Genomic DNA, 14,129 nt, shown 5'->3' with positions numbered 1-14,129 from the left:
GGTCTCCAGGTAAGTACGGCTCACTCTTAAGAATTATGTTCGTTCTTTTTAAGGCTAGCTTTAAAACTAAAATCTTTCGTATAGGTAAATATTAGTGCTGTCAGTTGATTCAAAAAATTACCTAATTAATTGCACATTTTTCTGTAAATAATTGCATATTACTATATTTATATTGTCATAATTAATGTAAAAATTTGTGTTAAATTGGTGTTTAATGGCATCTTTTTACTAAGTAGCCTGTTATTTATGAAGACCAGTATCTATACTAAAACTGCGATGATTGTATTAAATGCATTTTCCCTCAATTTTAGCCGTTAATTATAGCCATTCAACATTACAGTATAATTGAAAGCCGTATTTGTATGTTTGGATCTAACACACATCTCATTTTCTCTCTGTTCTTGATGGTCATTTAGAACTTAACTCATTTAGGACTTTGTTTATTATGTCACTCGTCCGTTTAGGAATGAAAGAGAACTCTGAACAGCTTTCTGTGCCTGTACAAATGTCAGATACCTGTGTTCACAGAGAGCTGCTTCACAGGCAGCTCTTTTTTACGTCTTATTGTGCTTGATAGCAAGTTCATATGATCCACTGTAATGCTAGCCAAAGGATTAAATTGTGTTCAATATTTTAAAACATTAAACTGAACAATAAATAAACAAATACTAATTAAAATCACACAATTAAAAATAAACTTTCTCTTTTACAGCCATGGAGTCCCAGTCTCTTCTATTCTGCCTGGCAGTTTTAACTGTAACTGGTAAGATTATAACAAACTTTAATTATATTGTAACATGTTTTCTAATACTTCAAATGCTTAATGGAAAGGTTTTGGTAAAGCTATACAATTACCTTTTGAACTATTACATTTTATTACAAATAATAATGTTTGCTTTATATGTGTACACTGTGTTTCTGTTTTACTACAGCGGTCAGCGGATGTCCTATAGGCCGTGAATTCATCACTGCTTTCATGACAAATTACCAATATGGAAAAGCCAATCTGGGTCTCTCTATAACAGCATATAATGCCCCCGCCACTGTCAAAATCGAGATAAAGGCACTGGGTTACAGCGAAAATGTGAACATTGGACGAGGTGAAACCAGAAAGATGGTCCTCCCTCAAAACGCTGAGATCGAAGGTGATGGAACCTTTCGCAAAACCGTGTACATCTCCTCTAATGCCGATATCTCAGTCGTTTCATCCAACTTAAAGGAATTCACCGGAGACAGCACTGTGCTCCTCCCAATAAATCAACTTGGCAAGCGTTATGTAGTTTTTACTCCAAACACGGGTCCAAGTCCATATAAAAAGGAGATGGCCATAGTCAACGGCAATTCTCAAAACACAATCACGATTGTCTCCGGTTCACAAAATCTTTGGAGTCTCATTTTTGGAAGGAGCAAAACCATCACGTTGGGTCCCTACGAAGTTTATCTATATCGCAGTCTTAACACTTTGACTGGAACACGAATCACATCCAAGTCTCCAGTGGCTGTCCTGGCAGGGCACGAGTGCTCCATGATCGTAGGCACCTGTGAGCATGTCTTTGAGCAGCTGGTGCCAGTTGAGTCTCTTTCCAACGAATACCTGATCCCTGCAATGCATCAGACCTCCAGTAAGGACACAGCCTATGTGGTTGCCCCAGATGACAACACTATTGTGTCCGTTTTCACTAGGCATAGTTCCTATCACACAAAACGTAAACTAAATGCAGGAGATGTTTTTGCCGTTGATGTGAGCAATAATGCTGCGCTCATCCAAAGTACCAAAAACGTAATGGTGATGTTTTTCAGTAGCAATTATCCCAATGATGAGTTCCTAACCAATGTCATACCCACCTCTGAGATGTCAAAATCATGGACCATTCACGCTCAAGATGGCTACGATAGCACTGTTGTTGTTGTTGCTGAAGCGGCATCAGCCTCCAGTATCAGCGGTACATTTAAGTGGAAAACATTCCCTGCTAATGAAAAGTTTGTATGGGCTACCAGGCCACTTGGTTTACAGAAAGGTCCCTTGACCATATCAGGTAATTCGATGATGGCTGTTTATGTTTTTGGCGGGAAAGTAAGGCACGGTTATGGCACGAGAGGAGTGTGTAACACAGGTAAGAAATCATGTCTAAATTAAAACATTTGACTGAATAATAACATATGACTGAAAACTGAAAAATTCCTTTGTTCCCTAAGTTTTAACAATAGCGCCGACTCCAGAAGACCCCTGTGAGAATGTTAAATGCCGTCAGCAGGAGGAGTGCAGAAAGGGTGTCTGCGTCCCCACTGCCACCGCCACATGTCAGGCAGTTGGCGACCCCCATTACAAAACTTTCGATGGGACACGGTTCGACTTTCAGGGAACTTGTACCTACGTCATGGTGAACAACACAAAGTCTCAAAAAGGCCTCACACCTTTTACCATCTTGACAAAAAATGATAACCGGGGAAGCAAAAGGGTGGCATTTGTAAGGACGGTTTCTGTCCTTGTGTACAATCATAAAGTGGTGGCTGGCAGCCAAAGAGGAGTAGTAGAGGTAAAAATGAAAAGTACTTTATGTACCTAACGTACCAATAACCACAATGAACAATAACTAAATCTCTTTCTTTGGTGTTTGTGTTCTTGTTTCTCATTTTAGCTTGATGGTGAAAACACGTACCTGCCTTTGACTATAGATGGCGGAAAAATAAAAGTGAATCAGAGAGGATGGAATGTTATTATATCAACAGATTTTGGCTTAGAGGTGAAATATGACTGGAATATGATGTTGTATATCACAGCTCCAACTAGCTATTTCCAGACCGTAGGCGGTCTTTGTGGAAACTACAATGGTGACCGAAAAGATGAATATACTGATCCTAAAGGCAAGGTGATCTCTGACACCATTGAGTTTGCTAAGTCCTGGAAGGTTCCAGATAATGATTTGTTTTGCACCGATGAGTGTAATGGACAGTGCCCAAGTTGCTCTGCAAATCTTCAAGAGGAGTACAGAAAAGAGACAAACTGTGGTGCCATGGCTAAAAAGGATGGGCCATTTGCTGTTTGCCACAACACTGTGGATCCCCAGATGTATGTAGATAACTGTGTCTATGATGTCTGTATTAATAACGGTGTAAGAAACTTCCTCTGCAACAACATTCAAAGCTACGTCGATGCTTGCATGTCAGCTGGAATCAAGATTTCTGGAAACTGGAGGACACTTGCCAATTGCCGTAAGTGTGTATATACAAAGTCATGGCATGAAACTCTAGATGGCGCGTCCAATAGGTCATCATTATCACTTGGTGCAACTGATTGGTTCTCTCTTGTATCGGTAGCCAATGAGCTCACTGCTCAACATTCAAATACAAGATTAGTGCTTGCTATAGCAGTTACAGAGTGCTTCAGAAACCCTCCACCTTCCCCAGCTCCACCTGTATAGATCTGCTACGGGTTAATTCATGTATGCTATATGGGGGTTATTTCATGTATATGTGCAGCAGCAGTATTTCTTGCATGCTCACAGCAGCATGTTGTGGATGTTTTGAAAGTAGCAAGTCTTGGTACTTGCTCTGCCGCAGCAGCAGCAGCATAGTAGATCTATTCTGCTTAGACCATACACATTAACATTGTCATCCCTCCAAGAGTTATAGATGTAGAAATATATTTATTTAATTATTAGAATTGCAAATACTAATGCAACATCTTCATGGTGCTTTTTGTTAGTAGAATTAGCATTTGATAGACAATAGATGTGCCATATAATCAGAATATTTATATTTCCTCTTCTCTTCCCAGCACTGGACTGTCCAGTCAACATGCATTACGAAGCCTGCGGCACAGCCTGTGCTGCCTCTTGTGCTGATCGAGAAGCCCCCAACAAGTGCAATCTTCCATGTGTGGAGGGCTGCCAATGCAATGCAGGTTTTGTCCGCAGTGGAGATCAATGCATACCTGTGAAAAACTGTGGCTGTACTTATAAAGACCGATATTATCTAGCCGAGCAGACATTTTGGGGGGACCAAAAGTGCACAGAGAAATGTGTGTGCTCTAAAACTGGAAAAGTTGATTGTACAGCGACAAAATGTAAAAAATCTGAAATGTGTGACACACGGAATGGAGTGAGAGATTGTTATCCGACATCCTATAGTTCCTGCCAGGGTGCAGGGGATCCACACTACCGCACATTTGATGGTAAAGCCTTTGACTTCCAAGGAACCTGCACTTATTATTTGTCCAAACTAATCAATACAGCTGACCCATCACTGGTACCCTTTGAGGTACTGGTCAAGAATGAGAACAGAGGAAGGAACATGGCTGTTGCTTTCACTAAGACTGTGTCACTAACGGTCTATGGACACACGATCGTCTTGAGTAAAGATGATCCAGGCAAAGTGAAGGTCAGTATGTTAAAGACTCTTATAACTGTACAAATGTCTTTATACTCTGATCTACAAATACTTTTAACAATTATTAACTAGTTGGTCATGTGTGTCCTAAAGGTCAACAATCTGTTTGTGAATTTGCCATTTGAACAAGCGGAAGGTCGATTCTCCATATTTAACAGTGGCTACTTTGGTGTTATAAAAACTGACTTTGATCTGACTTTGAAATTCAACTGGGAAAGCCATGTAGTACTTACTCTCCCCAGTACTTACTCTGGTGAAGTGGGAGGCCTTTGCGGCAACTGGAACAATAATGCTAATGATGATTTGCTGACTCCTGCCAAAACCCCTGCTGCAACCCCAACAATTTTCGGAACCAGCTGGAAAGTCAAAGATGACCCTGGATGCTCAGATGTATGTCAGGGCAAAGCATGTCCTAAATGTGATGGCCTAGAGAAAAACCAAGTCACATTTACAAAGCCTTGCAGCATGATCACAGACAAACAGGGACCTTTTAAAGGCTGCCATAGTAAAGTGAATCCAAATCAGTTTTATGAAGACTGTTTGTATGATATGTGTATGTATGGTGGCCATTCATCAGCCCTCTGTGGCGCTCTGACTGCATACACAGCTGCTTGCCAAAATGCACTTGGCACCGTGGAATCCTGGAGAACCGACACTTTCTGCCGTTAGTATTCATTGCTTTGTTTCGATTAATACTTTTTAAGATTTTGAATTATACATAAGAAATTGATGCAAGAAATTATTATAAAATCAGTCCTCTATATAATTTGTTCACAGCTTCAACCTGTATGGATAACAGCCACTATGAGGTTTGTGCAACAGGATGTTCCCAAACCTGCAATGGCCTCACTGAGCCCATAGCCTGTAAGGGCACTCCCTGCGTTGAAAGCTGCATATGTGATGACGGCTTTGTCTTGAGCAACGGTGAGTGTGTGGCTATGGAAAGGTGTGGCTGTTCTTATGAGGGCCGTTATTACCAACTGGGCCAGGAGTTCTTCCCTCAAGACAAGTGCAAGCAGAGGTGTGTGTGCAGAGAGAACGGAAGAGTTCATTGTGATGATGGATTCAGCTGCAAAGCAAACGAGATGTGCCAGGTCCTGAATGGAGTTCAGGGCTGTTTCCCTGATGGCAAAGCAGTTTGCTCAGTATCAGGCTTTGGGCTTTATCAATCATTTGATGGGAGGTCCTTTGCTGTTGAAGGAAACTGTGAGTATAGATTGGCAGAGACTTCTCAGGATGACAATGAGGACACAAGCTATTTTAGTGTAGTTGCGAAACAGCAGTCCTCTGACCCTTCCTTCACCCGAAGAGTTGAAATACAAATAGAAGAAACTGTGATTACTTTGCTACCTGGCCACACATGGGAGGTCCAGGTAATGTACTGGTTACTGACTATAGTTTTAAGTGATCAGGAACTTCTGCCTACTGAGTTTGAAGTTATTTGTTGGTGTTTACCTTACAGGTGGACAATGTTAAAACCAATCTCCCAGCGACTCTGGATGAAGGACTGATACAAGTTTATCAGAGTGGTGTTAATATTATTGTGGATACAAACTTTGGATTGAAACTGACATATGATACAGTCTCAATGGTCAAAATTGAGATCCCATCCACTTATAAAAATACAGTCAAAGGACTTTGCGGTAACTACAATGGAAACAGTGCAGATGATTTCCTCCTGCCAGGTGGTCTTCAGACACCTTCCGTGGTAGATTTTGCTGAAGCCTGGGTTTCACCATCATACAAACTGACGTGTCAAACAACTTGTGGGCCCAAGTGTTTAAATCCTGACAAAGACAAACAGAAAGAGGCAGAGACAGCTTGCAGTCTGCTTATCTCAGAGAAGGGACCATTTTCTAGCTGTTACGAAAAAATTCCACCTCAGAAATTTTTTGATGACTGTGTCAAAGATGTGGCAGCAAAACCAACCGACAAGACAGCGAACTGTCGCCACATACAAAAATATGTTACCAGCTGTCAAGAGATTGGGATGGCAGTCAACATCTGGCGAAATAACACTTTCTGTCGTAAGTGGCTGCATACTAAATGCCCTTTAATGCTTTTAAATTTCCATTTAGACATACTAATGATTTGGAAAAGCAGTTGCTCTACCTTGAACTGAACCCTAAGCATTTTTAACTGTCTCTGCTTTCTTTCCAGCACTCACATGTTTCAAAAACAGTCACTATGAACTCTGTGCTGACACCTGTACCTCAACCTGTGCAAGCCTGACAAAGTCACAGAAATGCCCAGTGTGTCAAGAAGGATGCCAGTGTGATGACGGATTTTTGTTTGATGGAGGCGAATGTAGGACTTTGGATAGTTGTGGTTGTAATGTGGATGGAACGTTTTACAAGGTAAGAATCGATCGGGTCTTTTCTTTTCTTGATCGAACATGACACAAACAGTGACTTTTTGTCTTTCCCACCAAATTTTTATTCTGCAGTCTGGTCAGACAGTAATTCGAAAAGAGTGTGCAGAGAAATGCAACTGCAAAGCTGGAGTGTTCACCTGCGAACCATTGGAGTGTGGTGAAAATCAGATGTGTGGCAAAAAAGATGGCATCACTGGATGCTACGACAAAAGTATTTATAATTATTAGAAGTCTCCCATAAAAGCAAAATATTTGTTTTTATGCCAGATATTTCATTTCTCTTTTCTTTGTTTAATCCTCAAAGACACATACTGTCCAGCCAACATGCACTACGACGCCTGCGCCACAGCCTGTCCTCCAACCTGTGCTGATCGAAAAGGTCCAGAAGAGTGCACACAGCCATGTACAGAGGGCTGCCTGTGTAATGAAGGTTTTGTCCGCAGTGGAGATGACTGTATACCAGTGAAGAAGTGTGGCTGCACTTACAAAGGCCGATATTATCTACCTGAACAGGCATTTTGGGGTGAGAAACAATGCACAGAGAAATGTGTGTGCAACCCTCTAACTGGAAATGTTGAATGCACACCATCAAAGTGTAAGACTGGCCTATTGTGCGGCACACGGAATGGAGTGAAAGATTGTTACCCGTTGTCCTATAGTACCTGCCAGGGTGCAGGAGATCCACATTACCGCACACTTGATGGTAAAGCCTTTGACTTCCAAGGAACCTGCACTTATTATTTGTCCAAACTAATCAATACAGCTGACCCATCACTGGTACCCTTTGAGGTAGTGGTCAACAATGAGAACAGAGGAGGGAACATGGCAGTTTCTTTTACCAAGAGTGTAGCATTAACAGTTTATGGATTCACAATTTTCTTAAGTAAGGAAAGCCCACAGAAAGTGAAGGTCAGTTCACCAAAAATACACTTATATACAGTAATATGAATAACTGCATCCATAAATCAAAAGAAAACACCCTCGACTTTGAACATGAATTGACAGGATGAATTTTTCTTACAGGTCAACAATCTGTTCGTGAAATTGCCATTTGAACTAGAAGATGGTCGACTCTCCATATTCTATAGTGGAAATTTTGGTGTGATAAAAACTGACTTCGGCCTGACTTTGAAATTCAACTGGGAGAGCCATGTATCGCTGACTCTCCCCAGCACTTACTCCGGTGAAGTGGGAGGGCTTTGCGGCAACTGGAATGACAATCCCAACGATGATTTCCTGACTCCTGAGAACACTTATGCTGCAACCCCAACAATTTTCGGAACCAGTTGGAAATTTAGAAATGTCACTGGATGCTCAGATGGATGTAAGGGCAAAGCATGTTCTAAATGTGATGCCACAGAGAGAAACCAAGTCACTTTTACAAAGCCTTGCAGCAAGATCATAGACAAACAGGGACCATTTAAAGGTTGCCATGATAAAGTGAATCCAAATCAGTTTTATGAAGACTGTGTGTATGATATGTGTATGTACGGTGGCCAACTGACAGCCCTCTGCAGTGCTCTGACTGCATACACAGCTGCTTGCCAAGATGCACTTGGCAAAGTGGAATCCTGGAGAACCGACAATTTCTGCCGTTAGTATTGCATTTGGTATCTCAAGTAATTTTAAATACACATTACTAGTTTATTTAGTGGCATTCATCCTTAATATGGTCTTTCCACAGCTACAACCTGCAAGGCAAACAGCCACTATGAGGTTTGTGCAACAGGATGCCCCCAAACCTGCCGTGGCCTCACTGAGCCCAAGAACTGCAAGGGCACCCCCTGTGTTGAAGGCTGCACATGTGACAAAGGTTTTGTCCTGAGTGATGGTGAGTGTGTCCCTGCGCAGCAGTGTGGCTGTACTTACAAGGGCATGTACTACCAACTGGGCCAGCAGTTCTTCCCTCAAGACAACTGCAGGCAGAGTTGTGTGTGCAAAGAGAACGGAAGAGTTCAGTGTGATGATGGATTCACCTGCAAAGCAAACGAGAAGTGCCAGGTCCTAGATGGAGTTCAGGACTGTTTCCCTGATGGCACAGCAGTTTGCACAGTATTAGGCTTTGGGCTTTATGAGTCATTTGATGGGAAATCCTTTACTGTTGAAGGAGATTGTGAGTACAGATTGGCAGAGACGACTAAGGACAAAAATAAGAAGAACTCTTTCAGTGTAGTAGCAAAACAGCTGTCCACTGTGCCTGCCATTACTCGAAAGGTTGAAATACAAATAGAACAATCCACAATTACTTTGCTGCCTGGCTACATCTGGGAGGTTCAGGTAATGTATTGGTTACTTACCACACTTTTGGGCGATAAAGAACTGCTGCCTACAAAGTGGTGTTGTTTTTTTTACAGGTGGACAAAGTTAAAACCAATCTTCCTGTGACTTTAAATCAAGGACTTGTGCAAGTCTATCAGAGCGGTGTTAATATTGTTGTGGAGACAAACTTTGGATTGAAACTGACATATGATACTGTTTCCTTGGCCAGAATTGAGATCCCATCCACTTTTAAAAATGCAGTCAAAGGACTTTGCGGTAACTACAATGGAAACAGTGAAGATGATTTCCACCTGCCAGGTGGTATTCAGACTTCTTCTGTGGATTACTTTGCTGAGGCCTGGGTTTCACCATCAGACAAACTGATGTGTCACACAGGCTGTGGCTCCAAGTGTTTAAATCCTAACAAAGACCAACAGAAAGAGGCAGAGACAGATTGCAGAATGCTAATCCCAGAGAAGGGGCCGTTTTCTAGTTGTTACTTAAAAATTCCTCCTCAGAAATACTTTGACGATTGTGTCAAGGATGTGGCAGCACAACCAAATGACAAGACAGTTCAATGTCGCCACATACAAAGGTATGTTGCCATCTGTCAAGCAAATGGAATTTTAATCAACATCTGGAGGAATAACACCTTCTGTCGTAAGTGGCTGCATGTTGCACAATAACCATCTTCTTTCTAATCCGTGTACAATTAAATATTCTCTCCAAAAATGAATTCCTGAGCTAGTCTCTAAAACAATCTTGTATTCCTACAGCACTCCAGTGTTCAGGTAACAGTCACTATGAGCTTTGCGCTGACACCTGTGCCTCAACCTGTGCTAGCCTGACTAACTTACAGAGATGTGCACCATGTCAGGAGGGATGTCAGTGTGATGATGGCTTTGCGTTTGATGGAGGTGAATGTAAGGTTTTGCAGGAGTGTGGTTGTCAAGTAGATGGAAGGTTTTACAAGGTGAGAAGCCATTGCATTTCTTTCCTGCAGTAGTCAAACATCCCACTAGTTATGGGAAAGTACTGCAACTTATTGTCTCTTGTTTGTTCTGCAGTCTGGTGAGACAGTCGTTCGGGAAAAGTGTACAGAAAAATGCCTCTGCAAAGCTGGAGTGTTCAAATGTGAACCCTTTAAATGTGGCGCAGATGACATCTGTGACAACAAAGATGGTGTCATTGGGTGCTATGAGAAAGGTGAGTACAACGTTTCTACAGCATTTCCCATGTTAATTTTTGAATAAAGCCATAATACAGATGTGCATCCATGTTCCAGATCCGTGCAGTAACTTTGTGTGCCGTGAACAAGAGTACTGCACAGTAGTAAAAAACAACAAAGCAGTGTGTGTTGCAAAAGCAAAGGCCTCTTGCATTGCCAAAGGAGATCCCCATTACAAAACCTTCGATGGCAACCACTACTCCTTCCAGGGCACCTGCTCCTATACTTTAGTTAAAACTTCAGGCAAAGACCAAACACTAACACCTTTCAAAATCGTCAACAAGAACGACTATCGCAAAGGCACACGTGGTTCTTACGTCAAGTCAGTCACCATTACAGTCAAAGGACGTGAAATCACATTCATCCAAGGCAGCCGGAATCGTGTGACAGTAAGTCAGTACAGAACATTAAACACAGAAGGGTTACAGAACCAGATGTGGCTATCCATCAAGTATCCATCAAAGGGGTCATGAACTGCCTCTGTTTTTAATTTTGCACTGTCCACTTATAATGTTATCAAAGAAAATATTTTAGAAGCAACAAGCTATTTTCAGTCTCGTTTTTAACCCTCCTCATCAGAATGCTGTTTAAATAGGTGGGGCAGATTGTAGACTCAGAAGTAAATGCCTACTTCTATGATTGACTAATAGTTGTGTATGTTTGACAGCCTACATTCCTCATAGATGGACAGTGCTGCGGTTTAGGTCAAAAGCACATAAACTCAAATCCGTGGTAAAATGAAGTAAACAAAGGACCAAGTACTTACTGACGTGGTCTGGATCTTTATTAAAAATAGGCTCTCTGTTTTACCACAACTTGGCACTGCATGGTGTCTTCTTGTCTGCAGAGCCATCTTTATCATTTGGTTTCTGCATTAACCTGCACGTTCACCTCTCTTGTAAACACTACATGCGAAAATCGGTGGAAGGGGCTAAACAGGCAGTGATGTCAATCTTTTTCTGTGGAGGCGGTGCTTATCCACACCATTACATCATAGAGTAAAACATTCCACAGACTAGCTTCAATATAAGCTGTTTTCAAGACTAGTTTTTATTATACAAGGACCTCCTATCTGTCAAAAGATCAAGGGAATGTTGGTTTCTGAGTTCATGGCCCCTTTTTAAACATCTCAGTGTCCCTCTGAGGTAATATTGTACAACAGACAGAGCCAACTTGCTCCCGGAGGTCTACTTTTCTGCAGACTTGAGTTCCAACCCTGCTCCAACACACCTACTTGTTTTTGTCTAGTAGTCTTTTAACACCTTGATTAGCTGTTTATGGTGTGTTTAATTTGCGTTAGAGCTAAAGTCTACAGGATGGTAGCCTTCTAGGAACAGGGTTGGTTCTTCTACTGTCTGGAAATTCTCTACTTAACATATTTGTTTCTTGCTCTCCTTATTTCCAATCCAGATTGATGGCACAGTTTCAAACCTTCCTGTGACTTTGATTTCTGAGAGGATCAACATCACCCTTTCAGGTGCTATAGGAGATCTGCAGACAGATTTTGGCTTGGATGTCAAGTATAACTGGGCAGATACCCTTATGGTGACATTGTCCAGTAGCTACTACAATAACGTAGGTGGAATGTGTGGAACCTACAATAGTGATCTGGAGGATGATTATGTCTCACCGAATGGTAACGGCATAGCAGACATCACAGAATGGGCAAAGGCCTGGAGTGTCCCTGAAAGCAACAGCAACTGCTGGCACTTCCCCCCTTGCTCAGATGATAAGAAGGTGCAATATAGCGGACCAAGCTTCTGTGGCATGTTAGAGAAAGCAACAGGCCCATTTGCAGAGTGCCGTGAAGTAATATTGAAGAGGCGATTCGCAGCTGACTGCCTTTTCCAAATGTGTCTCAATGATGGAAGTCAGAAAGCTTTCTGCAGTTCCCTAAATAATTATGCATCCGCCTGTGCACTGGTAAAGGCTGACGTGTCTCCAGAATGGAAGCAGCTCACCAACTGCTGTAAGTGATGACTATGACTCAAGATCTTTGTTTAATGGATATTACATTAAAGCTAACACTTTTCTTGTCTTTTTTTTTCTCAACAGGATGAAGATGAAGCAGTTCTGTGTAGTGCAAAAAGCAGTGAACATGAAATATATTCTGCACTTCACAATATACTAACATATAGCAATGTCTCAGTTTCTGTCATCACTTAATAACACACTACTTTATCTGTGATTTGGTGTTTTAAATGGATGTTTAAGATGCCAATTTGTTCTCTCCACAAATCAGTCTGTATTTAATCTTGGGTTAAATTGTTCTGTGTGTTCTTTCAAATGCCTCCATACATAAAATATTTCAAAAATATCATTATTAAACTTATTAAATTCTTGCATTTCATTTAGCTGTGTTGTTTTTTTATGTATGTGACTGCTATCATATCACTGTTATCATAAAGAGCAAAAATCATTAACAGATATATAGATTATGCCAACTATATGTCAGCTTCTAATACTGTCATATCAATGATCAGGAAATAGTCAGACATTTTGCATACGTCAACATTTCAGATGCTTTTCATCACACACACACACACACACACACACACACACACACACACACACACACACACACACACACACACACACACACACACTAATAAACCAACAAATTTTCATTGAAAATGTCACAACATTGTGCATCCATGTTTGTAAGAACCATAGATAGGATATCTATGGTAGGTTATTCAGATAATAATATTTATTATTAATTATGTAACATAAATGCTAAAGTAAATGGTGTGAAAATCACCTGCCAAAGACTACAGCAGATATAAATGTACATACGTGTGGAAAAAACGCAAATATAGACCACATTATACAGTTGAAGTCAAAAGTTTACATACACCTTGTAGAAGATGCAAAATGCCCAGTATTTTTTATTTAGTACTGACCTGAGTAAGATATTTCAGATATCATATAGACATTTACATATAGTCCACAAGAGAAAATAATAGTTGGATTTGTAAAAATGACCCTGTTCAAAAGTTTACAAACACTTGTTTCTTAAAATGTGTTTTTACCTGAATGATCCACAGCTGTTTTTGTTGTTGTTGTTTGTTATTGATAGTTGTTCACGAGTCCCTTGTTTGTCCTGAACAGTTAAACTGTGCACTGCTCTTTAGAAAAATCCTTCAGGTCCCACAATTTCTTCGGTTTTGTGTATTTGAACCCTTTCCAACAATGACTGTATGATTTTGAGGTCCATCTTTTCACACTTAAAACAACTGAGGGACTCATATTGTAACTATACAGAAGGTTCAAACACTCACTCATGCTCTAGAAGGGAACATGATGCATTAAGAGAAAACTTAAAAATTTCAAGATTTGGGTAAATTTGACTTGTTTTCTCTTGTGGGATATTGTAAGTATCTTCTGTAGCTTCTGAAGGGCAGTACTAAGTGAAAAAATGTGATATTTAGACAAAATAATAAAAAATATACACATCTTCATTCTGTTTAAAAGTTTACACCTCTGTCTTTTAATGCATTGTGTTTCCTTTTGAAGCATAAGTGAGCATTTGAACCTTCTGTAATAGTTGCATATACAAGTCATTCAATTGTCCTCAGTGTGAAAAGATAGGAAAGGGTTCAAATGAAAAACTATCACTATTAAAAAAAACAAAAAACAGCTGTAGATCATTCAGGTAACAACACAGTATTAAGAATCAAGTGTATGTAGACTTTTGAATGGGGTCATTTTTACAAAATCAACTATTATTTTCTCTTGTGGACTTTATGTAAACATATTTTTATGTGAAATATCTACTTCAGGTCAGTACTAAATAAAAAACAACATGCAGTTTGTTTGATCCATCCCTTGGTCTGTCTTGAATCTTTAAAGATTACTATCAAAGTGTGCACATCCAAC

General features: G+C 40.5%; 1 protein-coding gene across 1 annotated transcript; it reads left to right on the top strand.

Moving 5' to 3' along the window:
• The first annotated feature begins 714 nt into the window (after window positions 1-714).
• Window positions 715-12,600, top strand: LOC141334451 (IgGFc-binding protein). Its single transcript, XM_073839527.1, has 19 exons — window positions 715-763; window positions 933-2,114; window positions 2,197-2,537; window positions 2,640-3,213; window positions 3,779-4,380; window positions 4,483-5,053; window positions 5,167-5,762; window positions 5,852-6,416; window positions 6,550-6,746; window positions 6,836-6,974; window positions 7,068-7,672; window positions 7,787-8,357; window positions 8,448-9,040; window positions 9,118-9,682; window positions 9,799-9,995; window positions 10,090-10,228; window positions 10,308-10,639; window positions 11,661-12,219; window positions 12,306-12,600. Coding segments are annotated over exons 1-19 (8,379 nt in total). The 3' UTR covers window positions 12,308-12,600.
• The last annotated feature ends 1,529 nt before the right edge of the window (window positions 12,601-14,129 follow it).

Source organism: Garra rufa, chromosome 5 (genome assembly GCF_049309525.1).
Source record: "Garra rufa chromosome 5, GarRuf1.0, whole genome shotgun sequence".
In the NCBI taxonomy this organism is placed as follows: Eukaryota; Metazoa; Chordata; class Actinopteri; order Cypriniformes; family Cyprinidae; genus Garra; species Garra rufa.
The sequence above is the reverse complement of the archived record's forward strand: the minus strand, read 5'-3'. Positions and strand labels throughout refer to the sequence as shown.